The 19843-nt window shown below is 47.0% G+C and overlaps 1 protein-coding gene across 3 annotated transcripts in view; it reads right to left on the bottom strand.

Moving 5' to 3' along the window:
- The window catches only part of Itga9 (integrin subunit alpha 9), a 296388-nt gene that overhangs the window by 60927 nt on the left and 215618 nt on the right, over window positions 1-19843 (bottom strand). For all 3 annotated transcript variants that reach the window (XM_040739731.1, XM_040739730.1, XM_040739732.1), the window contains 2 exons: window positions 7735-7821; window positions 5218-5297 (listed from right to left, as the gene is read on the bottom strand). In XM_040739731.1, coding sequence (XP_040595665.1) covers window positions 5218-5297; window positions 7735-7821 — 167 coding nt within the window. The remainder of the gene's footprint in view (window positions 1-5217; window positions 5298-7734; window positions 7822-19843) is intronic.

Here is a 19843-nt window from a genome sequence, read left to right as displayed (position 1 = left end):
TTGAACTCAGGACCTCTGGAAGAGCAGTCAGTGCTCTTAACCTCTGAGCCATCTCTCCAGCCCCACCTTCTCCAGTCTTACACAGTTCAGGAAGCCCTGCCCAGGGAATGGTGCGCTCACAATGGGCTAGATTCTTCCCACATCAATCAACAATCAAAGGCATGTCCATAGACTAACCTGACCAAGAGAGTCCTTACTCAGTGATTGTAGCAAGTTGACAGTTAACACCCACCCGCACAAACTGTGACCATCGAAGTTAGGATGCAGTCTCCAGGAAGGAGCCCTGCGGCAGAGGGCTCACCACTCTGGTCCTACAAGAGGAGCGTGGACATTTACAGCCCTACCGTCATGAGCTGGAGGGAGCTGAGCTTCCGGCCAGCTCAATGAACTCCAAGCCGGGGTTCTAGTTACTTAGATTCACCAGCTCACTAAACCTCAGTCAGGACCGGAATGTGTACGCCATAGCGAGTGGCTTCCGTGGGAAGACATATGCTCTTGGGTTATGATTGCTGAGTCCACGGGACACTTACTGTTGGCTCTGTCACATGAAATGCACAAGAAAGCAAATCTTGCCTTCTATGAATGGAACCTGGAAGCCCTGAGACCCTGTGAGGTTTGGGCAGGGCTTATCTTACCCACTCCCCTAGGCATAGCTCCCAAACATCTGCTAACCTCACCTGCTCCGCGGCCCTTCCCGTCTGCCCCCACCCTGCCTTCCTCCTCCACCCAGCAAGTGTTGAGTGGCATCAGCACTAAAACAGCTCTCACATCCTTTCTCCTCTCTCCTATTGTTCCGAGACAAAGATGCTCTGCGACTCTGACCAGGCAGGGCCACTGTCGCTGCCCCTGGATCCACAGCTGTCTTCCGTGCATGGGACGACATCAGCCCCTCACAGGGTGTCCACAGCACTCGACAGCAGGAGCAGGCGCCCACAAGGCTGGATCCCTTCCCTTGCCTTTTCCAGGGAGTAATCTAAGCATTGGAGTCACTGCCAGGGCCAGTCTAGAGGTGACTTCCTCATCAATGCTGTTGGCACGACCCTCGCCCCATACCTTCCCTACACCCAGCATCCTCCCAGGCCTGGGCAATTGGCTCTGGATGGGAGAGTCATCCCTTCTCCTGTCATGTGTCCAGCCACCTGGGGCTGCTAGCAGCTCGTACCCAATAATGGTTTGATCTGTCATCAAGGGACGGCTCCAGAATGAGCCAAGTTGAAAAGCTGAGATAAAGAGGCCAAACATCAAACGACTCTCTGCCATTCCTCAATCTCTATGGGCTGGGACTTTTCCAAGTGAGCTGCCAGACCAGGCTGCTGATGGTGGAGATGAGGGGGTCACGAGACACTGTTTAGTCTCAGTTTGATGTCCTCTGAAAGCTGTAAGTGGGCGAGAGACCTTCAAAGGGTGGGGATGGAAGAGAGAAATGGCTGATATTTAACTGTCACATTTGAGATAAGGGGCTTTAGGGATCTGTCTGTTGCAGCAGGGAGTCAAGTATTTGTTTGGAGATCTCTTAGGGGGTGGGTAGAACACATTTCCACAAAATCTCCGAGAAGCAAGTGTGTGGACCAGTCCAGTATGTTTAAATGGCTCTGTGATCTCTTTAACAATTATAACCCAAGGAATTATCTGGGAATTCTTAAACTAATGTATATGAAGGTTTTTTTATTAACTTTAGTAGGTTGTGAACATTTAAAAATGTCACCTACATTTATCCCTGTGACTGGTAAATAACAGGTACCTAGCAGGTGTCTACCGAGCAGAGAGCTACTCAGCAGAATTCAGGACCATACAGACAAGGGGCTCTGAACATTAAACATTAATTAGAATCATGAAGTCTTTCTGCAAATCCCCCCAGTTCTTACGACAGGCAAATCAGATCCAAATCCCAGGCATGGGTGGGGTTGCATCAGGCATCAGCAGATTTCAAAGCTCCCCAGGTGTTTCCACTGTGCCTTCAAGCCCAGTGCACCGCTAGCTAATGACATGTCATCCTAAGAGGAAGGGGAGCTTTTCCCCCTTGAGCTTCTGGCCCCTGCCTCCTCTGATCTCTTGGGGTGGGGGGAGTGAGGCTAGAGGCAGGTTGTATCATTTTCTTTTTGACAAGGAAATCCTTTCCATGTCCTGTTCCGTTTCATGACCACTGTCTGTGCTAGGTGTTGGTGGACAGACAGAGCACAATGGTGGGCCTGCCCATCAATGGCACATTTTCTGTGGATCTAAGAAACAGTGGTAGGATTCAGGTTTCGGAGGGCACCTATGATATGCTGAGCTGCTGGCTTGTTTAACTGGCCCTTCTTGTTTTGCCAGGTCTTGCTGTTTTAGCCCCAAATGAACACACAGAGACACTATATTAATTATTAAACTGTTGACTGATGGCTAGGGATTCTTACTGGCTAGCTCTGTCTTAATTATTAACTCATTTCTAGAAATCTAAGTACTTCCACATGGTCTTATCTTACCAGAGAAGGGTCTGAACATGTTATTCCTTATTCTGCTACATGGCCTCTCCATTCAGTGCCTCTCTGCCTACCTTTCCCAGAATTCTTTTCATCTCCTAGTCCCGCCTATCTTCTTGCCTCTATTGGCCAAACAGTGATTTATTCATCAATCAATAAGAGAAACATATACAGGACATCCCCCATCAGTATTGTGTCAGTGTGAGTTAGCTTTGATTTTAGACACGAGACAACCTAGAAAGAGTCTCAGTAAGGGATCATCAGCATTGTGTTGGCCTGTGTGTGTGTGTGTGTGTGTGTGTGTGTGTGTGTGTGTGTGTGTCTGTCTGTCTGTCTGCCTGTGTGTGGTGGGGAGTTATCTTAATGTGTGAAGACTCAGTCCACTGTGGGTGTCAACATTCCCTAGGCAGGAGGTTTTGAACTGTTCAAAAGTGGAAAAACCCAGCTGAACACAAGCCAGCAAGTGAGCATACATGCATCCATTCCTCTCTGCTGTTGACTACCGGTGGGTGCGACTGACTGCCACAAGCCCGCTGATGTGGCGTCCCTGACTCGGTGAACTGTGACCTGGAGTTGTCAAACAAATATGTCCCTTTCTGTCCAGGTACTTTATCACAGCAAATAGAAACGAAACTAGGGACTAGATCTCTTCAAGCGCTTGAAGCGTCTCCTCGCTGTTGTCAGCGTGTGGTTCAGACTCCTTCAGCTCCATCGCTCATTGCCGTGTGTGTCCCCCACTCTCCTTTTAGGGATGCTCACGAACACCGTTTGCCGCCATGCCTCTGGTTCACATGGACTCAGCGCAGCAGGGTGCACTGTGGACATTCACCCATGTGCTTTGTGGGGCAGGATGGAAATGCCCCACCCCCAGCATCACCCTAGAATCTCTCTTAAGTTCTCGATGCAGAAATGCAATCAATCTGCCCCCCCCCCCGTCTGCATGCTGCATGGGTTCTTTTCAGATCACAGTGATGTTTCATATGGATCTGAAAATAAGGCAAACAGCAAATAACGAAGTCTGGAGAACCAGTGGGGAATGGCTGGAATGTGTTCCCTGAGATGACTGGGGACCACGGGCTGTGGGTGAGATGTACCAGTGTTGAAGTTCTGAGTTTGGCAGCCACATGCAGCTTTGTTCTTGGGGAACTCGCAGGGAGCATTTCTGGGTCAAGGGGCACGGTTTCTACAACTTGTTTTCAGATGGTCAAGGAAAACAAGCTCCATGGAAAGAAAGGTTGAATCCATGAATCCTAATGTCAACATTCAGTGAATCTGAATAAAGGGTACACAGAGGATTCTTACAGCATATTTTCAACCAGAAACTTAGAGCTTTAAAATCATTTTAAAGTGTGTGTGTGTGTGTGTGCGTGCGCGCGTGCGCCCACTCTTGCATGCATGCGCAGACACACACACACACACACACACACACACACACACACACACACACACACACGCCACATATGAATACAAGCACAGTGTCTGGGGAAGCCAGGAGAGTGAGTCAGATCCAGTGGAACCTGAGCTACAGACAGTTGTAATTTGACTAAGCTGGGTGCTGGGAACGGAACTCAGATAGATCCCCAGCAAGAGATGCCCTCTTAACTTCTGAGACATTCTTCTAGCCATGCACTAGAAATTTAAGTGAACACGTCATTCATTTGACCACACCTGCCGCACCGCATCAAAGTTGGTCTGCCCCTACTTGTTAACCTAATGGCGCTCCCTTCACTGGAACTGCCACTCATTTGATACCTAGATGTTGCTTCAAGGCATGTGCAGGCTGTGGCTCAAGGAGGAGACTCATAAATCCCAGAGGCTAGCTCAGGCACTCACAGCTATACGCATCCCTAGGGGGAGAAGTTACCACCCCCCACATGCTTCTCTGTCTGTCTACCTGGCTTCTGGGACAGCCCTGGTCTCTAGGTACACTACGTGATACCTGACTTCACCAGGCCCTCAGGCTGCAGGTAGCTTTCCTCCTCTCTGCCAAATGATTCAGTGTGCATCCCCGATGGCCTAGCCTGATGCTCCACAGAGAACATCTGTCTGGTTTGGAAAACATGGCCAAGCAGGAACTGGATAATTAATGATATGACCTTGAACTAGAGGGTCACACCTCAGCAGCCTGTCTCCTCTCAGCTTAGACTTCCCCATGACTAGGCTTCTCAGGTTCAGTCAGAAGTGATGACGAGGGTGAGGGTTAGTCCTAACTGGATTGGAACCAAGCTTTAAGAGGTTTGCAGTCACCCAGGAGACACACCTCTGGGCATGTCTGTGAGAGTGCTCCTGGGGAAGGCTAACAAGGGGGATTAGCTTGCACTCAGCAGAGACTAGATCTCTCCATGGAAGCTCAGATATGAGACCTCTCCGGCAAAAAGCAGCGTGCAGACACCTGCCTTCAGTCCCAGCTCTCAGGTTACTGGGTCACTGGGATGTAAGCAAACAGCCTCCCCAGAGCCGTCTCCTTCCATGAGTTCCTGTCCTTTACTCTGCATCCCTTTATCCATGAGCCAGCACGAGCCTTGCCTCCTTTGAGCTTCTCCTCATCAGGTATTTGGCCACAGCAGCGACAGAAGTGACAAATACGCTCAGCAAGCAGAACCCAGTGACCACCCTGCCGAGGCCACACCCCAGCCAGGACCGTGGGAGTTTATCACCGAGTAACCACTTTCCTGTCCTAGGGATGCCCAAGGCGTGTCCTTTTCCAATCCCCATAACCTTTGTGTCTTTGAAAAAAGTGTTTAAGGTCTTTTTTTACCTCTGAGCGGTCACGATGGAGCTGAGAACTGCCTCCTCCCCGGACAGGTGGCTTGTGTCAAAGATGACACTGAACTCGTACTAGGGAGAAAGAAAGAAGTCACTTTTGGCAAGCACAAACCACCCACATTGTGAACTGTGTTTTCTAGAATGGTCTGTAGTTTGTCTTCTGGAAGCCCGCCTGCCTGCATAGCAACTGTTACTTTTTAATGTGTATCTGATTTTCAGGCCCACGGAGGCTTCCACAGCGGGACCATGCCCTTCCCCCCACTCTAGTGAGAAGCACACCACCCGTTTCAGCCCCAGGAAGCCTCAGGGGAAGTGGCACACTGGAACCGCAAAGCCAGGCGTTTCTGATTTCACTTCTGTCACCTGCCCAGGCTTTGCCAAGTTTGCGTATTGACGGCTGTGACGTTTACGAGATGGTTTTTAACTCCAGCAAACACAGATTGTGAATTGTTGAACATGTGTCAAATTATTTGGTTTCCATTAATGTAAGTTCTAGGCTTTTTTTTTTTTTTGAGACACTGAGTTCTGTTAAACAAAATGCCACTGGAGAGAATGAATGGGTGAGGACCATTAAATTGGACCATTACCCGTGATGGACACAAAACATCCCCTTTCTAGGCGGGAGGCTCTGCGGCAGTGGGGCTTGGTTTCTGCAGAGGATGAGGTATGAAGGCAGCACGGGAGGACACAGAAGAAGGGACAGTCAGGGGCCTTGTCCCGGCAGAGCCAGAACTGGCGGAACATCTGAGTTCAGTCAACCACGCTAAGTATTGAAATGAGGCAAGGGCACACGGTTTGGGTGAGAAATCAAAGCCAGAGAGGAAGGCATGACACTGGCCAGGCCGGAAGTGGGTGACAGACACACACTGCCGATCAAAGCTAGCCTCAAGTGTAGTCATGAGGTTGATCCGATGACCCGGGACTCAAGGACAGGTGAGTGAGGGGCCGAGGGGAGGGGAAGCTCAGTCCTCCTGCTGCTCTCCGCACACTCACTTCTGGGTTTAGTCTTGCTAAGGGCCTTAACATCCATATGTGGAATTTTTAAAAAATGAAGCAGAAACAGTTATTAATGTTTGTGACTTCTGCAGCAAAAATAGGAAACCAGTATTCCAACAGTCATTATTTCTATTGACTTTATGACATTTTCAGAAACCCACACTCTACCAGGAGAGACACATAGATATATTTTGGGTTTGATTTGTGATATGAGCTAGATTTTTCACAGCAAAGTAGCATGCTTAAGAAAGAGTGTGGGTATATTTTGATATATATTTTGATAAATAATGAAGTATATTTTCTGCTACTCAAAAAATTTAAATGAAGTGAAGGTGTGTGTGTGTGTGTGTGTGTGTGCATTAAAAGTGCATGCTTTACCATGGGCAAAGCTACCCATAGTGTCTGGTCTTCCTCCTTCTGCCCTTGGCCTGTAGACTAGGGGACACGGTACATCAAATGCAGTTGATGGGTTTGGGTAGTTTGCCAAGACGTGAGCAGACCTTATTTCACTCTAAAACAGTGACCAGGTGCTGGGAGCCAGAGCTCTAGATTCAGCAGTCTGGTTCTATGACCAGGTGGGGGAGGAGAGTGGAGCTTCTACTTTTTTTTTAATGGGAGAAAAAGCTAAATCAGAGAGTTTTCTTTATAACATCCCAACAGAGAAAATATCTACTGGCTCAAAGTCAGTCTTGACTTCTTTAGATTCTAGCTTTGCTTCCACAGACCAGTCTGGTCATTTTTCCTAACCACAGCACCCACTAGAGCATTCCACAAATATCTGCTGTGCCATATAGTATTACTACGTGAGCTTAAGAAATCTGTTGTCTTCTAAACACCAACTTGATCTCAATGCCTTTAGCTTTTCAAAATATGAACCAGAATACGGGTATTTCTGTTGGGAAAAATTGAGGGGGTCTCTAGAAAATATCAAGGACCTAGAGGAATGACAGAGTCAGGACTGTGGGTCAATAGTTCACACCACATATCCCCTTGTGTCCTGTTGGGGACTCAAAATAGTATAGAATATCCTAGGAAAACAAAACATTTTACAAAGGGACATTAACAAAGCACAAAGGCGTCTGTGTGTCTTCCCCCATTGGGAACAATGTGACCCGGAGAGACGGATCATGTCACCATAGATCCCCTGGAGCAGAGCACCAGTGACAAACACACACCAGGACTCTAATAGTCACCCAGCTACCACGGGAGGCAGGGTCTGCTGTGTGTATGTGCATGTGCATGTGTGAGCATGTGTGTGAACATGTGCATACATGTGTGTGCATATGTTCATGCGTGTGTGTAGCTGTGTGAGCATGTGCATGTGTGAGCCTTCATGTGTGCATGTGTGTGTGCATATGTGTGCATATGTTCATGCGTGTGTGTATACATGTGTGAGTATGTACCTGTGTGAGCATGTGCATGTGTGAGCATGTGTGTGTGCAGCAGTGAGTGACTGATGGGAAGAGCTGGGGACAGTGGTCTAGGAAGCACTCAATCCTGCCAAGGGCCTCACCTTGGACTTTGACCTCATGAAAGGAAATCCCACACTGCACTTGAGGAAGTCCGATTCCAGCAGCTCACAGGAAACACCCATCTCCTCCTGAAATGGAAAAATGTCAACAGATGACTAGATGGCATGAAGAGAGGCATTGGGGGCCCCAGTGAGACCACTGGGTCCTTCAGAGGAAAACTGCCAACAGATGACTAGATTGCATGAAGGCAGAGGCATAGGAGGGCCCAGTGAGGCTGTTGGGTCGTTGAGAGCAATTTTGTTGTTCCTGGCTGTCATGCACTCAGGAGCTCTGAGACCTGAGCAAGCCTCCCATTCTTCTCTGGATGCCTGCATATTTCAGCAAGGTCTTTGAGACAGCTGCAGAGCACAGAATTATAGATCATAGCTGCAGAGCACAGATCTACAGATCACAGCTGCAGAAAACAGAACTATGGATCAACTGAGGCCAATGCTTCAGGTCTTAACCGTCATCAACTGAACCAGATTTGGAATCACACAGGAGGCCACCTCTCAGAAAGACGGTGAGGATGTTTCTAGAAAGATTTAACTAAGAAGGGAAGACCCACCCTGAATGTGGGCAGCATCATCCTGTGGACTGGGATACAGACTGAATGAAGAGGGGCCAGTGGGTTAGACGCTTGCTGCTGAGCCAGATGACCTGAGTTTAATCCTTGGGACCCACGTGGCAGAAGGAAAGAACCATTTTCCCTAAACTGTGCCCTGCTCTCCCCAGGTATATCTGTGGTAGACTCACACATGTACACACAATAAATAACTATTAGTTTTGTAAAGGAAAAAGGGAGCTGAGCACCAGCATTCATCTCTCTCTGCTTCCTGACTGCAGATGCAGCGTGACCCGCTGCCTCATGCTCCTGCTGCCAGGCCTTCCTGCCATGATGGACTGTATCCTCAAACTGTGAGCCAAAATAAACCCTCTCTGTCTTAAGCTGCTTTTATCAGGTATGTTGTTATCAATGAGAGAAGAAAAAGAGTATAAACCCAGGCTGCCCGGGTAAGCTGGACTAGACCGTAAGTGGGCTGGAGGCTTCCTAACTAAAAAGTAACCTATATTCCTGTCTCTTTTATTCCAAGTCTTCTGTGTTAGTTGGGATTTCTATTGTTGAGAAGAAAGAGACACCATGGCCACATCGACTCTTGTAAAGGAAAGCATATAATCGGTCGGCTCACAGTTTCAGAGGTATAGTCAGTTATCATTGTGGATTATGGGATGTGGGTGGCAGCGTGCAGGCAGACATGGTGCTGGAGGAGGAGCTGAGAGTTCTATATCTTGATTGGAAGGTAATAGGAAGTGAACTGTGTACCACACTGACCTCAAAGTCTGCCCCACAGTAACACACTTCCTCCTACAAAGGCACACCTACTCCCACAAGGCCACACCTCCTAATGGTGCCGCGCCCCATGGGGACCATTATCTTTCCAACTACCACACTCACCCACTAAACACCCCTTTCAAGACCTTCCAGCTTAAGAAATACAACAATGTCTTTTTTTTTTCATGGCACTTCCTAAGTTGTTGGCTGTGACGAAACAAAGCTGAATATCTTCTCCCTGTCACCAGCTGTCAGAAAGTCACTGAAGCGGATGATGAACGCAAGCCTTGTTTGTTCTAATGAGAAGCCACAGAAGTAGCTGCTGGTGCTCTGGTGAAGAGTGGAAATTTGTGTGGTCCCGATCAGTGGTGGGAATGACAGACAAGGCTTTCCCACGCAAGGCAGAGTGTGCTTGCTGTTGAGTAAGGTACATCCTTGTTATTGCTGAAGGGGAACTGAGGATGCATTTTGAATGCCAATCTGAGTGTTCTCAACATGGTTATTGTACAGAAAGGAGAGAAGGATATTCCTGGAGTGACAGATACTACCATGTCTCATTGGTTGGGACCTAAAGGAGTTAGCAGAATCTGAAAGCTTTTTAATCTCTCTAAGGAAGATGATGTCTGCTATTCTTTGTCAGAAAACCCTTACAAAAAGAAGCCCAGGACCAATGCATCCAAGACTCAGCATCTTGTTACCCCACGTGTTCTGCCACACAAACACTCATGTGTTGCTCTGAAGAAACAACGTGCTAAGAAAAACAAGTGGAGGCTGCAGAACACGCTAAACTTTTGGCCAAGAGAAAGAAGGAAGCCAAAGAAAAGCGCCAGGAGCAGACTGCCAAGAGATGTAGGCTGTCCTCCCTGAGAGCTTCTTCTCTGAGTCTTTAAGGGTAACAAATAGATAATCATACTATGAGAAGACAACAACAAAACAAACAAAGAAAACACACCAAGGAAAATAGGGTTTCTTTCCATAGCTCATGGTATAAGCTTTCCCAGGACGGAGAGTAAATGCCAGGGTGAGGTGATGTTTACAGGCCTCCCAGCCTTGGCTGGACTCTGCAAGCACTGGCTCGAGAGAACGCAGAGAGGGAGATGTTCTTGTCTCACTTAGGCACAAGGTTTCTAACCCAGGTCAGAGGAAATCCAGGATGCTTCATGACCCATGGGCCTCTCTGCTCTCCTGAGACAAAATTAAAATACCCATGCACTGACAATTTGGAGACAGAAAAGAAGTAAAAAGGGAGCCAACACCTCTTGAGTGCCTGCCAACACGAGGCAACTTTGTGTCTCACGTCTGGAGGCTGAAGTTCAGTGACAGTCGTTCAGCAGATAGGGCCAAAGCCAGAAAGAATTTGGATAATACTTGGCCAACTCTGGAAGCACTCCTCACTCCTTCCATGGAGTCTACCATCTAGAGAATGGTTGTGGCTGAAGACAATGGCCAGGAGTCAGCTTACAGACTCCAGCACTGAAATGCATCCATGCCCCCTTTCAGTCAAATTTCTTCCCATTTTATTGAGTCAGGGTCTCATGCATCCCAGATTGGCTTTGAACTCACTATGCAGCAGAGGATATCCTCCTGCTCCTAATCCTGCTCCTCCCCTACCTCTACCTCCTGGGATTACCAGCATCGCTGCCACACCCAGCTCTTCCTGGCAACTTTCACGGTCTGTTTTTTTACATTACTGCCGTGATTTGAAAGGAAACGGCCCCCAAAGGGAGTGGCAATATTAGGGGTTATGGCTTTGTTGGAGTAGGTGTGGCCTTGTAGGAGGAAGTGTGTCACTGTGGGGGCAGGCTTTGAGGTCTTCACTGCTCAAGCTACTCTCAGTGTGGTAGACAGTTCACTTCCGGTTGTCTGTGGATCAAGACGTAGAACTCTCAGCTCCTCCAGCATCGTTCCTGCCTGCACGCCATCATGTTCCACCATGATTATAATGGACCAAACCTCTGGGAGTGTAAGCCAGACCCAATTAAGTGTTTTCCTTTATAAGAGTTGTTGTGGTGAGGGTGTCTCTTCACATCAATAGAAACCCTAATGAAGACAACAAATTCTATAAATGTTTCTATTGAAAACATGAACATGTGTACCAGGTAGTGATGGCATATAGTTCCCATGAAGCCAGAACAGGGCAGTAGATCCCTTGGAGATGAAATTACAGGTAGTCATGTGTTGGGAGGTCATTCTGTAAATATGTGTCTGATTGGTTTGAATAAAGCACTGTTGGCCAATAGAGAAACAAGATAGGTGGGACTAGGAGTCTAGGATGGTTCTGGGAATTGTAGTGAGAAGAGCTATCGCCATGTGCTCTCCTGGGAGCAATGGGCGCTCAGAAGTGTGTCCTCAAAAAGATAAGTTCTTATAATATATATATTAGTAATTATGGGTTAATAATCAAAATACAGCTAGCCAATAAGAAACCAAGCAAACGGCCAATAGCTTCATAATTAATATAGCTTCCTATGTGTTATTTGGGGGCTGAAAGCAGCAACAGGAACCAGGCGGCAGGCAGGAAAAGTAGATGTTACAAACATGAGCCACCATGTGGGTGCTGGGAATCGAACTCAGGTCTTCTGTAAGAGCAAAAGGTGCTCTTAATGATTGAGCCATCTCTGCAGCCCCAGAATGCTTTTTTTTTCTTGAGTTGGGAGCCAGTTACTTAGGTTTGACCATTTTGTGAGAATTCATGGAGTGAAATTTAATGACTTAGGTACTCTGTTAAACATTAAAACAAAGAAGACAAAGCTGTAAACCAATGGGTTTTGAGAGATGTTTTAATTTATACCTGCCATGGAATTATTGTAGTTATTAAGTTATGGTCTATATTCAATATTAAAATTTTATTGTTAATGAAAAAAACATTAAAACAATTTGTCCTATAAACTAGCAATGCAGTATAACACACGAAATAACAAATACAACTAAGCAAACAGCAGGAGATAAATATAAGAGGAAACCACTATAAGTCTTTTTAGCACTTAGAAATAACTGATATGGCTGATTTTAAATTTTCTAATGGCTGGCTATGCCCAAAGGTAGTGGTGTTCACATGGAGACCCAAGATGGCCTGCATTAATGTTACCACAGAAACATTAGAAAATGCAGATTCTTGAGCTATGCTCTATTGAATATGTATCTCTAGGAGACTCGGGGGTCATGGGACCTGGGATGAACACTGGATCATTCATAGTTCTCTTTTTTCCCCCAAACTCCTGCATGTGTGAATGTGTTTAGAAACTGGGTCTCATGTATCCTAGGCAAGAAGACTGGGCTGGCAAGATAGTTCAGTAGGTAGAGGCACTTGCTTCCAAGCCTGATGACCAAATTCAATTCGCAGGACCCACATGGTGGAAGGAGAGAGCTGAGGTGCACACACACACGCACACACACACACACACACACACACACACACACACTTTTAGAAGGTGAAGGTGTGGGCAGCAGGTGGGCACACACACACACTCAAACACACACACACACACTTTTAGAAGGTGAAGGTGTGGGCAGCAGGTGGGCACACACACACACATGCACACACATGTGCACACACACGTGCACGTGCACACACTCACACACACACACACACGCTCTCACACACACACGCACACACTTTTAGAAGGTGAAGGTGTGGGCAGCATATATTAAGAGAACTCCAATGTAATAGCTGTTCATCCAATACTTTGTTGCTTTTCAGGCACTGTTACATTATTTAAAAAAATAGGTTTACTTATTTTGTTGTTTGATGTGTATGGGTATTTTGCCTGTATGTATTTACATGCATGATGTGCATGCCTGGTACCCTCAGAGGCCAGAAAATGGCACTGGATACCTTGGGACAGATGGTTGAGAGTAGAGCTGCCATGTGGGTGCTGGGAACTGAACCCTGGTCCCCTGAAAGAACAGCAAGTGCTCATAACCACTGAGCCATCTCTCCAGTTCGGGCAGTGTGTTTTAAAGAGGCTAATCAACACACCAATCTTTTACCTTGGGTCTAAGATATCTTTCAATGTCATAATTACAAAGTACCAAGTGATTCTAAATGTAACATAAAGCCAACCTATTTTCACAACTTTCCATTTATTTTGCAAGCAAAGTCCTAACAAAATATTTTGAAAATACTTTGACTATGAAATCCTGGACTGGACTTCAGGCAGATTGACTAACTGGCTCTTTTCCCAGTCCATTTTTCTCCCTGGCTAGCAAACGCAGCTGACAGGGTTCCTCCCTAGCAACCACAGGTAATCCAATTGAAATTTCATAGCAATACACATTATGCTCAAGATAGGAAATCATCAATTAAGTTTTTTAAAAACCACAATGAGAGAAAGCATCCTTGGTCTGCACACACATGCTTCTGTATTCTTGGTGCCTGGCATTTAACTCTTGGCTTTGCCTTTATTGAGTGAGTGGGCTTGGCTCGTGGAAGCCTTGGGTGAGGGGTCTGCAAACAGCAGCTCATTTGCTGGCCTGTCTGGCATGAGGGACGCTTGCCTAGAAGAAGTCCTCTTGGCGGTCCCAGTTCTGGGCACATGGCCAGAAGCGCCAGGTTCCAGACTCTGTAACAACGTGGGGGTGTTTGGAGGACCGGACAATGAAGCCACTGAGCCTCTTGGACCTTTTGGCCTCCTTCCTCCCATTTGCAGGAGGGTTGGATTTCAGACTCAGAGAAGGGACTTACTTGGCCACCAACATAGCAGCCTTTGGAAACAGAATGTCTGTGAGTTCCACGGTAGGCTTACTCTCGAAGTCAGGGTGAGCTTGGAGTTTTGGCTTTCCACTTTCTAGTTCCTATATGTATTTGCCAAACTGAAGGGGGCCCTCAGGTCTTATGTCTGGTTATTGGTTTGATGTTCTCCTAATGCCCTTTCTTTAGGGTCCTTTTGTTGGGGACTGTTTAGAGGTGTTTTCGTGCCTAATAACAGAGAACGAACCAGAGGCAAGCAAAGCTTCCAGTGACTGGGCTCAACAGAAAGGGGTTACTCCCAGAGAAGACTTCATCGGCTCCCTTCAACAATGAGTCAGCCGGCCTTGTCACAGAATGGTCCTGCTCCAGGGGTTCATTCTCCTAGACAGGGCTCACGAAATTCCCACTGGTGAAACATATGTCAGCCTGCAGCTCAGAAAGTCGGTGTGCTTTGGGCATTCGTGTCTAGGCTTTATTGGTTCGGATATGCAACAGCTATGCATGTCTTCGTGCAAATAAACCATGCTTTCTACAAGCCTGAAATTTATCACCTGCAAGATGAAGTTGTGACACCTGCCTGAGATGACCCTAATGCCCCACCAGGGTTGAAAGATGTGGGGTGGTTTTCCTAAATGACCTCTGCTCAGCAATGTCTCTGGCGCTGAGTGAAATACACTGTCTAAGGACTCCGATTCCCTCTTAATTCTCACTTTGTGAGGAGAAAGCTGAAGGGCTCCTAGTGGGCCTTTCAGATGGAGCCAACTGGAGTGGGCATATGGATGCCCAAAGTCCACGCCTAGCCCAGCCTCTCTGCACACTCATTGTCTTTAAATGTAAGTTCCTGTTTCTCGGTCCAACCCCCAGCTCCATGAATCTGCTACAGAGCACAACGTGGGTGAGAGGAAAGACTTCTCATTTGAACATTTTGTAAATGAGACTTAGGCTGTGACATAAATTCTGCCACATGTCACATGTAATATGCACATGGTACTACATCCTCTTCCATTGCATTATACTCTGTCTTTGCATCCATGGATGCAGTCATTCATTCATTCATTCAGCCATTCACGTACTCACACATTGTTCTAGCAAATACCTACAAAATGCTAAGCTCAGAACGGAAGGCTCTGTGACTCACAGTGGAGCACAGATGCCTGCTTCTAAGGGATCCAGGTTAACACCTTTTAATACATAAGGACACAATCTAGCCCCTACCATCGGACCAACGAGTAGACTAAACATGGACTATTCATGGAATAGGATATTATTCAACAAGGAGAGAGTGCTGAGGCATATCACAGCATTGGTGTCTCTTGACATTCAAATGTAAAGTGAAAGGAACCAACCACAGGGTCCAGTTCATGTACATTACTTCATTGATGTGAGATACGCAGACTAGGTGAAAAAAGAGGGAGGGCACATTAGTGGCTGCCTCTTGCTGGGAAGAGATGGAGGGGGAGGGCTGAGTACACAAGCTATGGGGTTCCTCTGGAAGGGATGCTCGGGAATTATCGTAATCGCCTCCCCCAATCTGTTCTGTGTGTTCTAGTCTCTGAGCAACCTTGTACCACTTTCGTTTTCGTTAATAACTTTCGGGGTGATGGACAATGAACGCTTGCCCCTGATTCCTAACTGGGAGCAGAATCTTCCGGGAGAGACCACCATGTACCTGCCGCTCTTACCAAGCCCCAGGCCCTGACACAGCTGAGTCACCAGACGGCAGCACCTCCCTAATCTCACTGATGCTACAGGGAAGACGATGATGGTGGCCCATAGAAAACTTAGTTAGAAAGACCGCATGGAAGCCCCCGTGTGGGCCCACTGAGCCAATGTGGGCAGCCTGGGCGTGTGTTGGTGGAAAGCTACCCGGAATATTCTTATGGGCTCTTGAGTTAAGACCTGAAAAGTTAGATGGTGTTGAGGTCATCCCGAGCACTTCAGGCCCTCTTCTCCAGTGTGGGATTCTTGTTTTTCTCAAGATAGGCTCTCACTATGTAGCCAAGACTAGACTTGCTCCAAATCCTCTTGTCTCTGCATATTGAATCTCAGGGCTACAGACATGTTCCACCACAGTCTTTTTAGAGAGAATCCTGAGTGTGACTGTAAACTATGGAAAGCAAACAGTATCCATGTAACTCATTCTGACAAGACTAATGCAGCCACTATCAACTTGGAGGTTATAGCATGCTCCCCAGGAGAAGGGAAATAGCAGCACCTTTTCTGGCTTGTAACCATGGTGATAACTCAGCCCCTGTGCAATCATGGTCAACCCAGACTGTGAGTCCTCAGATGGAAGCCCTAATGGTAGGGAATCAGATAAAATCTGGGTACATTCAGAACATATCACTGTAGACAATTCAGAGATGAGCTCTAATCCCATGACTCTTAATTGTCCCAGAAAAATCCATCTGTCTGCTCATTCATCTGCCCGTCCACCCACCTATCCATCTACCCACCCACCCATTGTCTTGTGTCTTTTATGTTTCCACAATAGGAAACAGCTTTGGTAAACTAATTCTCATACATGAAACAGGCATGCTTTCGATTCTTACACATCTTTGTTCAGTTTCTTGTTCACTAATAAATACCAATGGAGTATCCACAATGCTCTTTATTGGCCCATAGGCTTTTGCAACCCAATCATTGTTGTCTCTAAGGAAGGCAGAAGGGAGGAAGGCAGCTGGTCCTGAGAATAAAGAGTGGCGTGCTCTCTCTCTCTCTCTCTCTCTCTCTCTCTCTCTCTCTCTCTCTCTCTCTCTCTCTCTCTCTCTCTCTCTCTCTCTCTCTCTCTCTCTCTGAGTGTTTGGGCAGTCTGTGCACAAGAAGCCAGAATGGGTAAGTCAGCATAAGAAAAGTGCCAGGTCTCCTCACTCCACTCCACAAACCATACTCTACAGTTCAGCATCACCACCGTAGTTTTATCTTCCTTGTAGTGAGCCACGGAATCTGTAAGTTCTCTAGATTACAGAATCTGAACCTGGAGGCGCTAGTCTACCAGACTCAGATAGATGCTCACGTCACGATGGAGAGTAGCCAACCCTCCGAATGTGAAGGTCAACACTATCATGATGACAATAACCAGAATCACCCTTATAAGCTGTGTGGTGTAGCTGAGAGGCCTCTGGTACAAAACTTTACTTGGTGGACCCAAGGGCTGTGCCCAGCGTAGGATTTGTATTCTGTCATGGATTTATTTGCAAGATGCTATTGTGACCATCTTACGAGTTAGAATTGGAAGTACACAGATGTAGCCCTCTCCTTAGTGAGCTCTTCAGGTATTTATGCCCGTGTTCTAGTCATCTTTGTCACTGTAATAAATACTTAAGAAACCCAGTGTGAAAGTAGACATGGCTTTGGTTTCGGGCCATGGTCTGCTAGCCTGTGGTGAGTCATGACATCTTGGTGGGGCTGTGGAGTGGAGCAAATGTGCCTCTCTCACAATGTCAAGGAGATGGGAGAGGAAGGGGTCCAGGTGCCAATATCATCTTCAAGTGCAGGCCCACAGTTAAGTCCTACCTCCTAAAGAGTCTGTCACTTCCCATGGGGAGCGGGGACCTCCAGAGTTAACCTGAAGTAACAGACACAGAACTATTGGCTTGGCAGCTGTCGTAACACTGACTCACACACCAGCCAAGACTTAGGCTTTTAAGAGTTTCCCATTGGACATAAAAGGGAGCACAGGCCATTTTTTCAGGGTGAGCAATTAAAAGCCCGAGGTCAAGGATATCAGTGATTGACACATCATTAGAACAGCTGAAAGACACTTCTACAGGAGCACTGAGCTGAGGCATACTGAATAATGGACTGGAGAGATGGCTCAGTGGTTAAGAGCACTGACTGCTCTTACAGAGGACTTGGGTTCAGTTCCCAGCACTCGCACAGTGGCTCACAGCCATCTGTAACTCCAGGTCCTAGGGATTTGATGACCTCTTCTGGCCTCCTTGGGTACCAGACATGCATGTGGTACATAGAGATATAAGTTAGCACAATATTCATTACACATAAAAATTCTTCTTTAAAAAACTACACATATAGTTAAATTCTGGACTAGGGATAGCGTGTCTTGGGAGCGAGGCTCTGCTTTCCAGGTTTGTTCTTGGTCTTCTACATTTGGTTGCATCATTTCTGATTAAGTAAGTAGCCAGTTGTTTGGAATGACTGGCCCATACAAAAAATAAGGGTCACTTTAGGCTGTTTTGATGATCAGGTTTTGAGTTCTATCTTGCTAGATCTCTTCGTAGAACATTAATGACTTTTCCTGTTCCTTTGGAAGAAAAGCCCAAGTGTCATGGGCTGAGCTGCTTGTAACATGATAGACTCGAGTATATCCGAGCTTGTAACATGATAGACTCGAGTATATCCGAGCTTGTAACATGATAGACTCGAGTATATCCGAGCTTGTAACATGATAGACTCGAGTATATCCGAGCTTGTAACATGATAGACTCGAGTATATCCGAGCTTGTAACATGATAGACTCGAGTATATCCGAGCTTGTAACATGATAGACTCGAGTATATCCGAGCTTGTAACATGATAGACTCGAGTATATCCGAGCTTGTAACATGATAGACTCGAGTATATCCGAGCTTGTAACATGATAGACTCGAGTATATCCGAGCTTGTAACATGATAGACTCGAGTATATCTGAGCTACCTTGTTTGCTGGGGTTGAGGGTTTGAACATAAGATAGTGAGAAACAGACCACACACAAACACCTAGCCTCCATCCTCTCTCTGTGCCTCATCCATGGAGACAGCTACTTGAAATCGGACTCGGAGGGACCTGACTCCTAGGCTTTATAAACCTCTTGACCTAGCACACCCTGCAGGGTAGACAGGTCCTGTGACCTCGCCCTGCAGAGATCAGTATCTCTTCTTTTCCTTTTTGCTTTTTGGATTCTCGAGACAGGGTTTCTCTGTGTAGTCTTGGCTGTCTTGGAATTCTACATCAGTCTGGCCTTGACCTCACAGAGATCCACCTGCCACTGCCTCCCAAGGGCTGGAATTAAAGGTGTGCACTACCGTGCCTAGTGAGCTCAGAATCTTCTAAAACAGAATTCCACCAGTAGACCATTCCAGATGCCAGCTAGCAAGGTTTTACAGACAAACTTGATTGCATATTGATTTTAATTCACTTAAGTGCCTCTTAAAACACGGACTCATTCAGTTATTGTTTCTGAGTGTTTTCTTTGTGTGCTCGGGGGAGGGTAGCTGATGCATTGCCCTTATAAGTCTCCAGGGATGAGCGCTGGGGCTCTGAACAGCAGGCTCAAGCCCCCTTTGTCTTTGCAGTGTTTCTCAGGGGGAGGGAGCGGAACCTGGGAAGTCCTGGGGTTAAGATGTAAGGTTCTTGTTGTGGCTATTAGGATCCAGAGAGGACCTAGAACACCGTTCTCAAACATTTTTGTCTCTTTCACCCACAGATGTTAACAGATGGTTAGCGTGCTCATGCGGCCTCAGTGAGATCCTCATCCTGCCTGGAAACTAAGAGGACAGAGCTAACGTGCCCTGAGACCTGACCGTATGATAGGTAGGCACTGTGCTAAGCATTTTTCCTGGTTGGATTTCTTGGCTGTGATAAAAACGCCTTGCAAAAAACAGCTTAGGGGAGAAAGCTTATTCATCTGATAATTCCAGGGTACTGTCCATCACCACAGGGAAGTCAAGGCAGGACATCAAGGCAGGTAGTCACATCACATGGGCAATGGAGAGCAGAGAGAACTCAGGCATGCTTAGTTAGAGAGAACGCAGGCATGCTTAGTGCTCTGCGAGCTGCCTCTACTCTTACACAGGACCCCAGACTGGTGTCGCCCACTTTCAGGCTGTGTCTTCTCAGTCAAGGCAATTAGACAACCCCCACAGACAGTCACAGGCCACCCTAATCTAGAGAATCCCTCACTGAGCTCTCTTCCAGTGGAGAACTTTAGGCTGTGACTGACATCCCAATGTGGCTCTCAACAACCCTACAGGACATGTGTGTGCTCACCCTGTCTTAGATGAGGAGACAGGGGTCCATGGAGGGTTATAAAGCTCATCCAAGGTCAGGCATGTCCACGGTCCTGCAGGCGAGCTGAAACTCAAGCCT

This window comes from Mesocricetus auratus, unplaced genomic scaffold (assembly GCF_017639785.1).
Source record: "Mesocricetus auratus isolate SY011 unplaced genomic scaffold, BCM_Maur_2.0 Super-Scaffold_100691, whole genome shotgun sequence".
NCBI lineage: Eukaryota > Metazoa > Chordata > Mammalia > Rodentia > Cricetidae > Mesocricetus > Mesocricetus auratus.
Note: the sequence above shows the minus strand (reverse complement) of the source record. Positions and strands in the feature narration are given on the sequence as shown.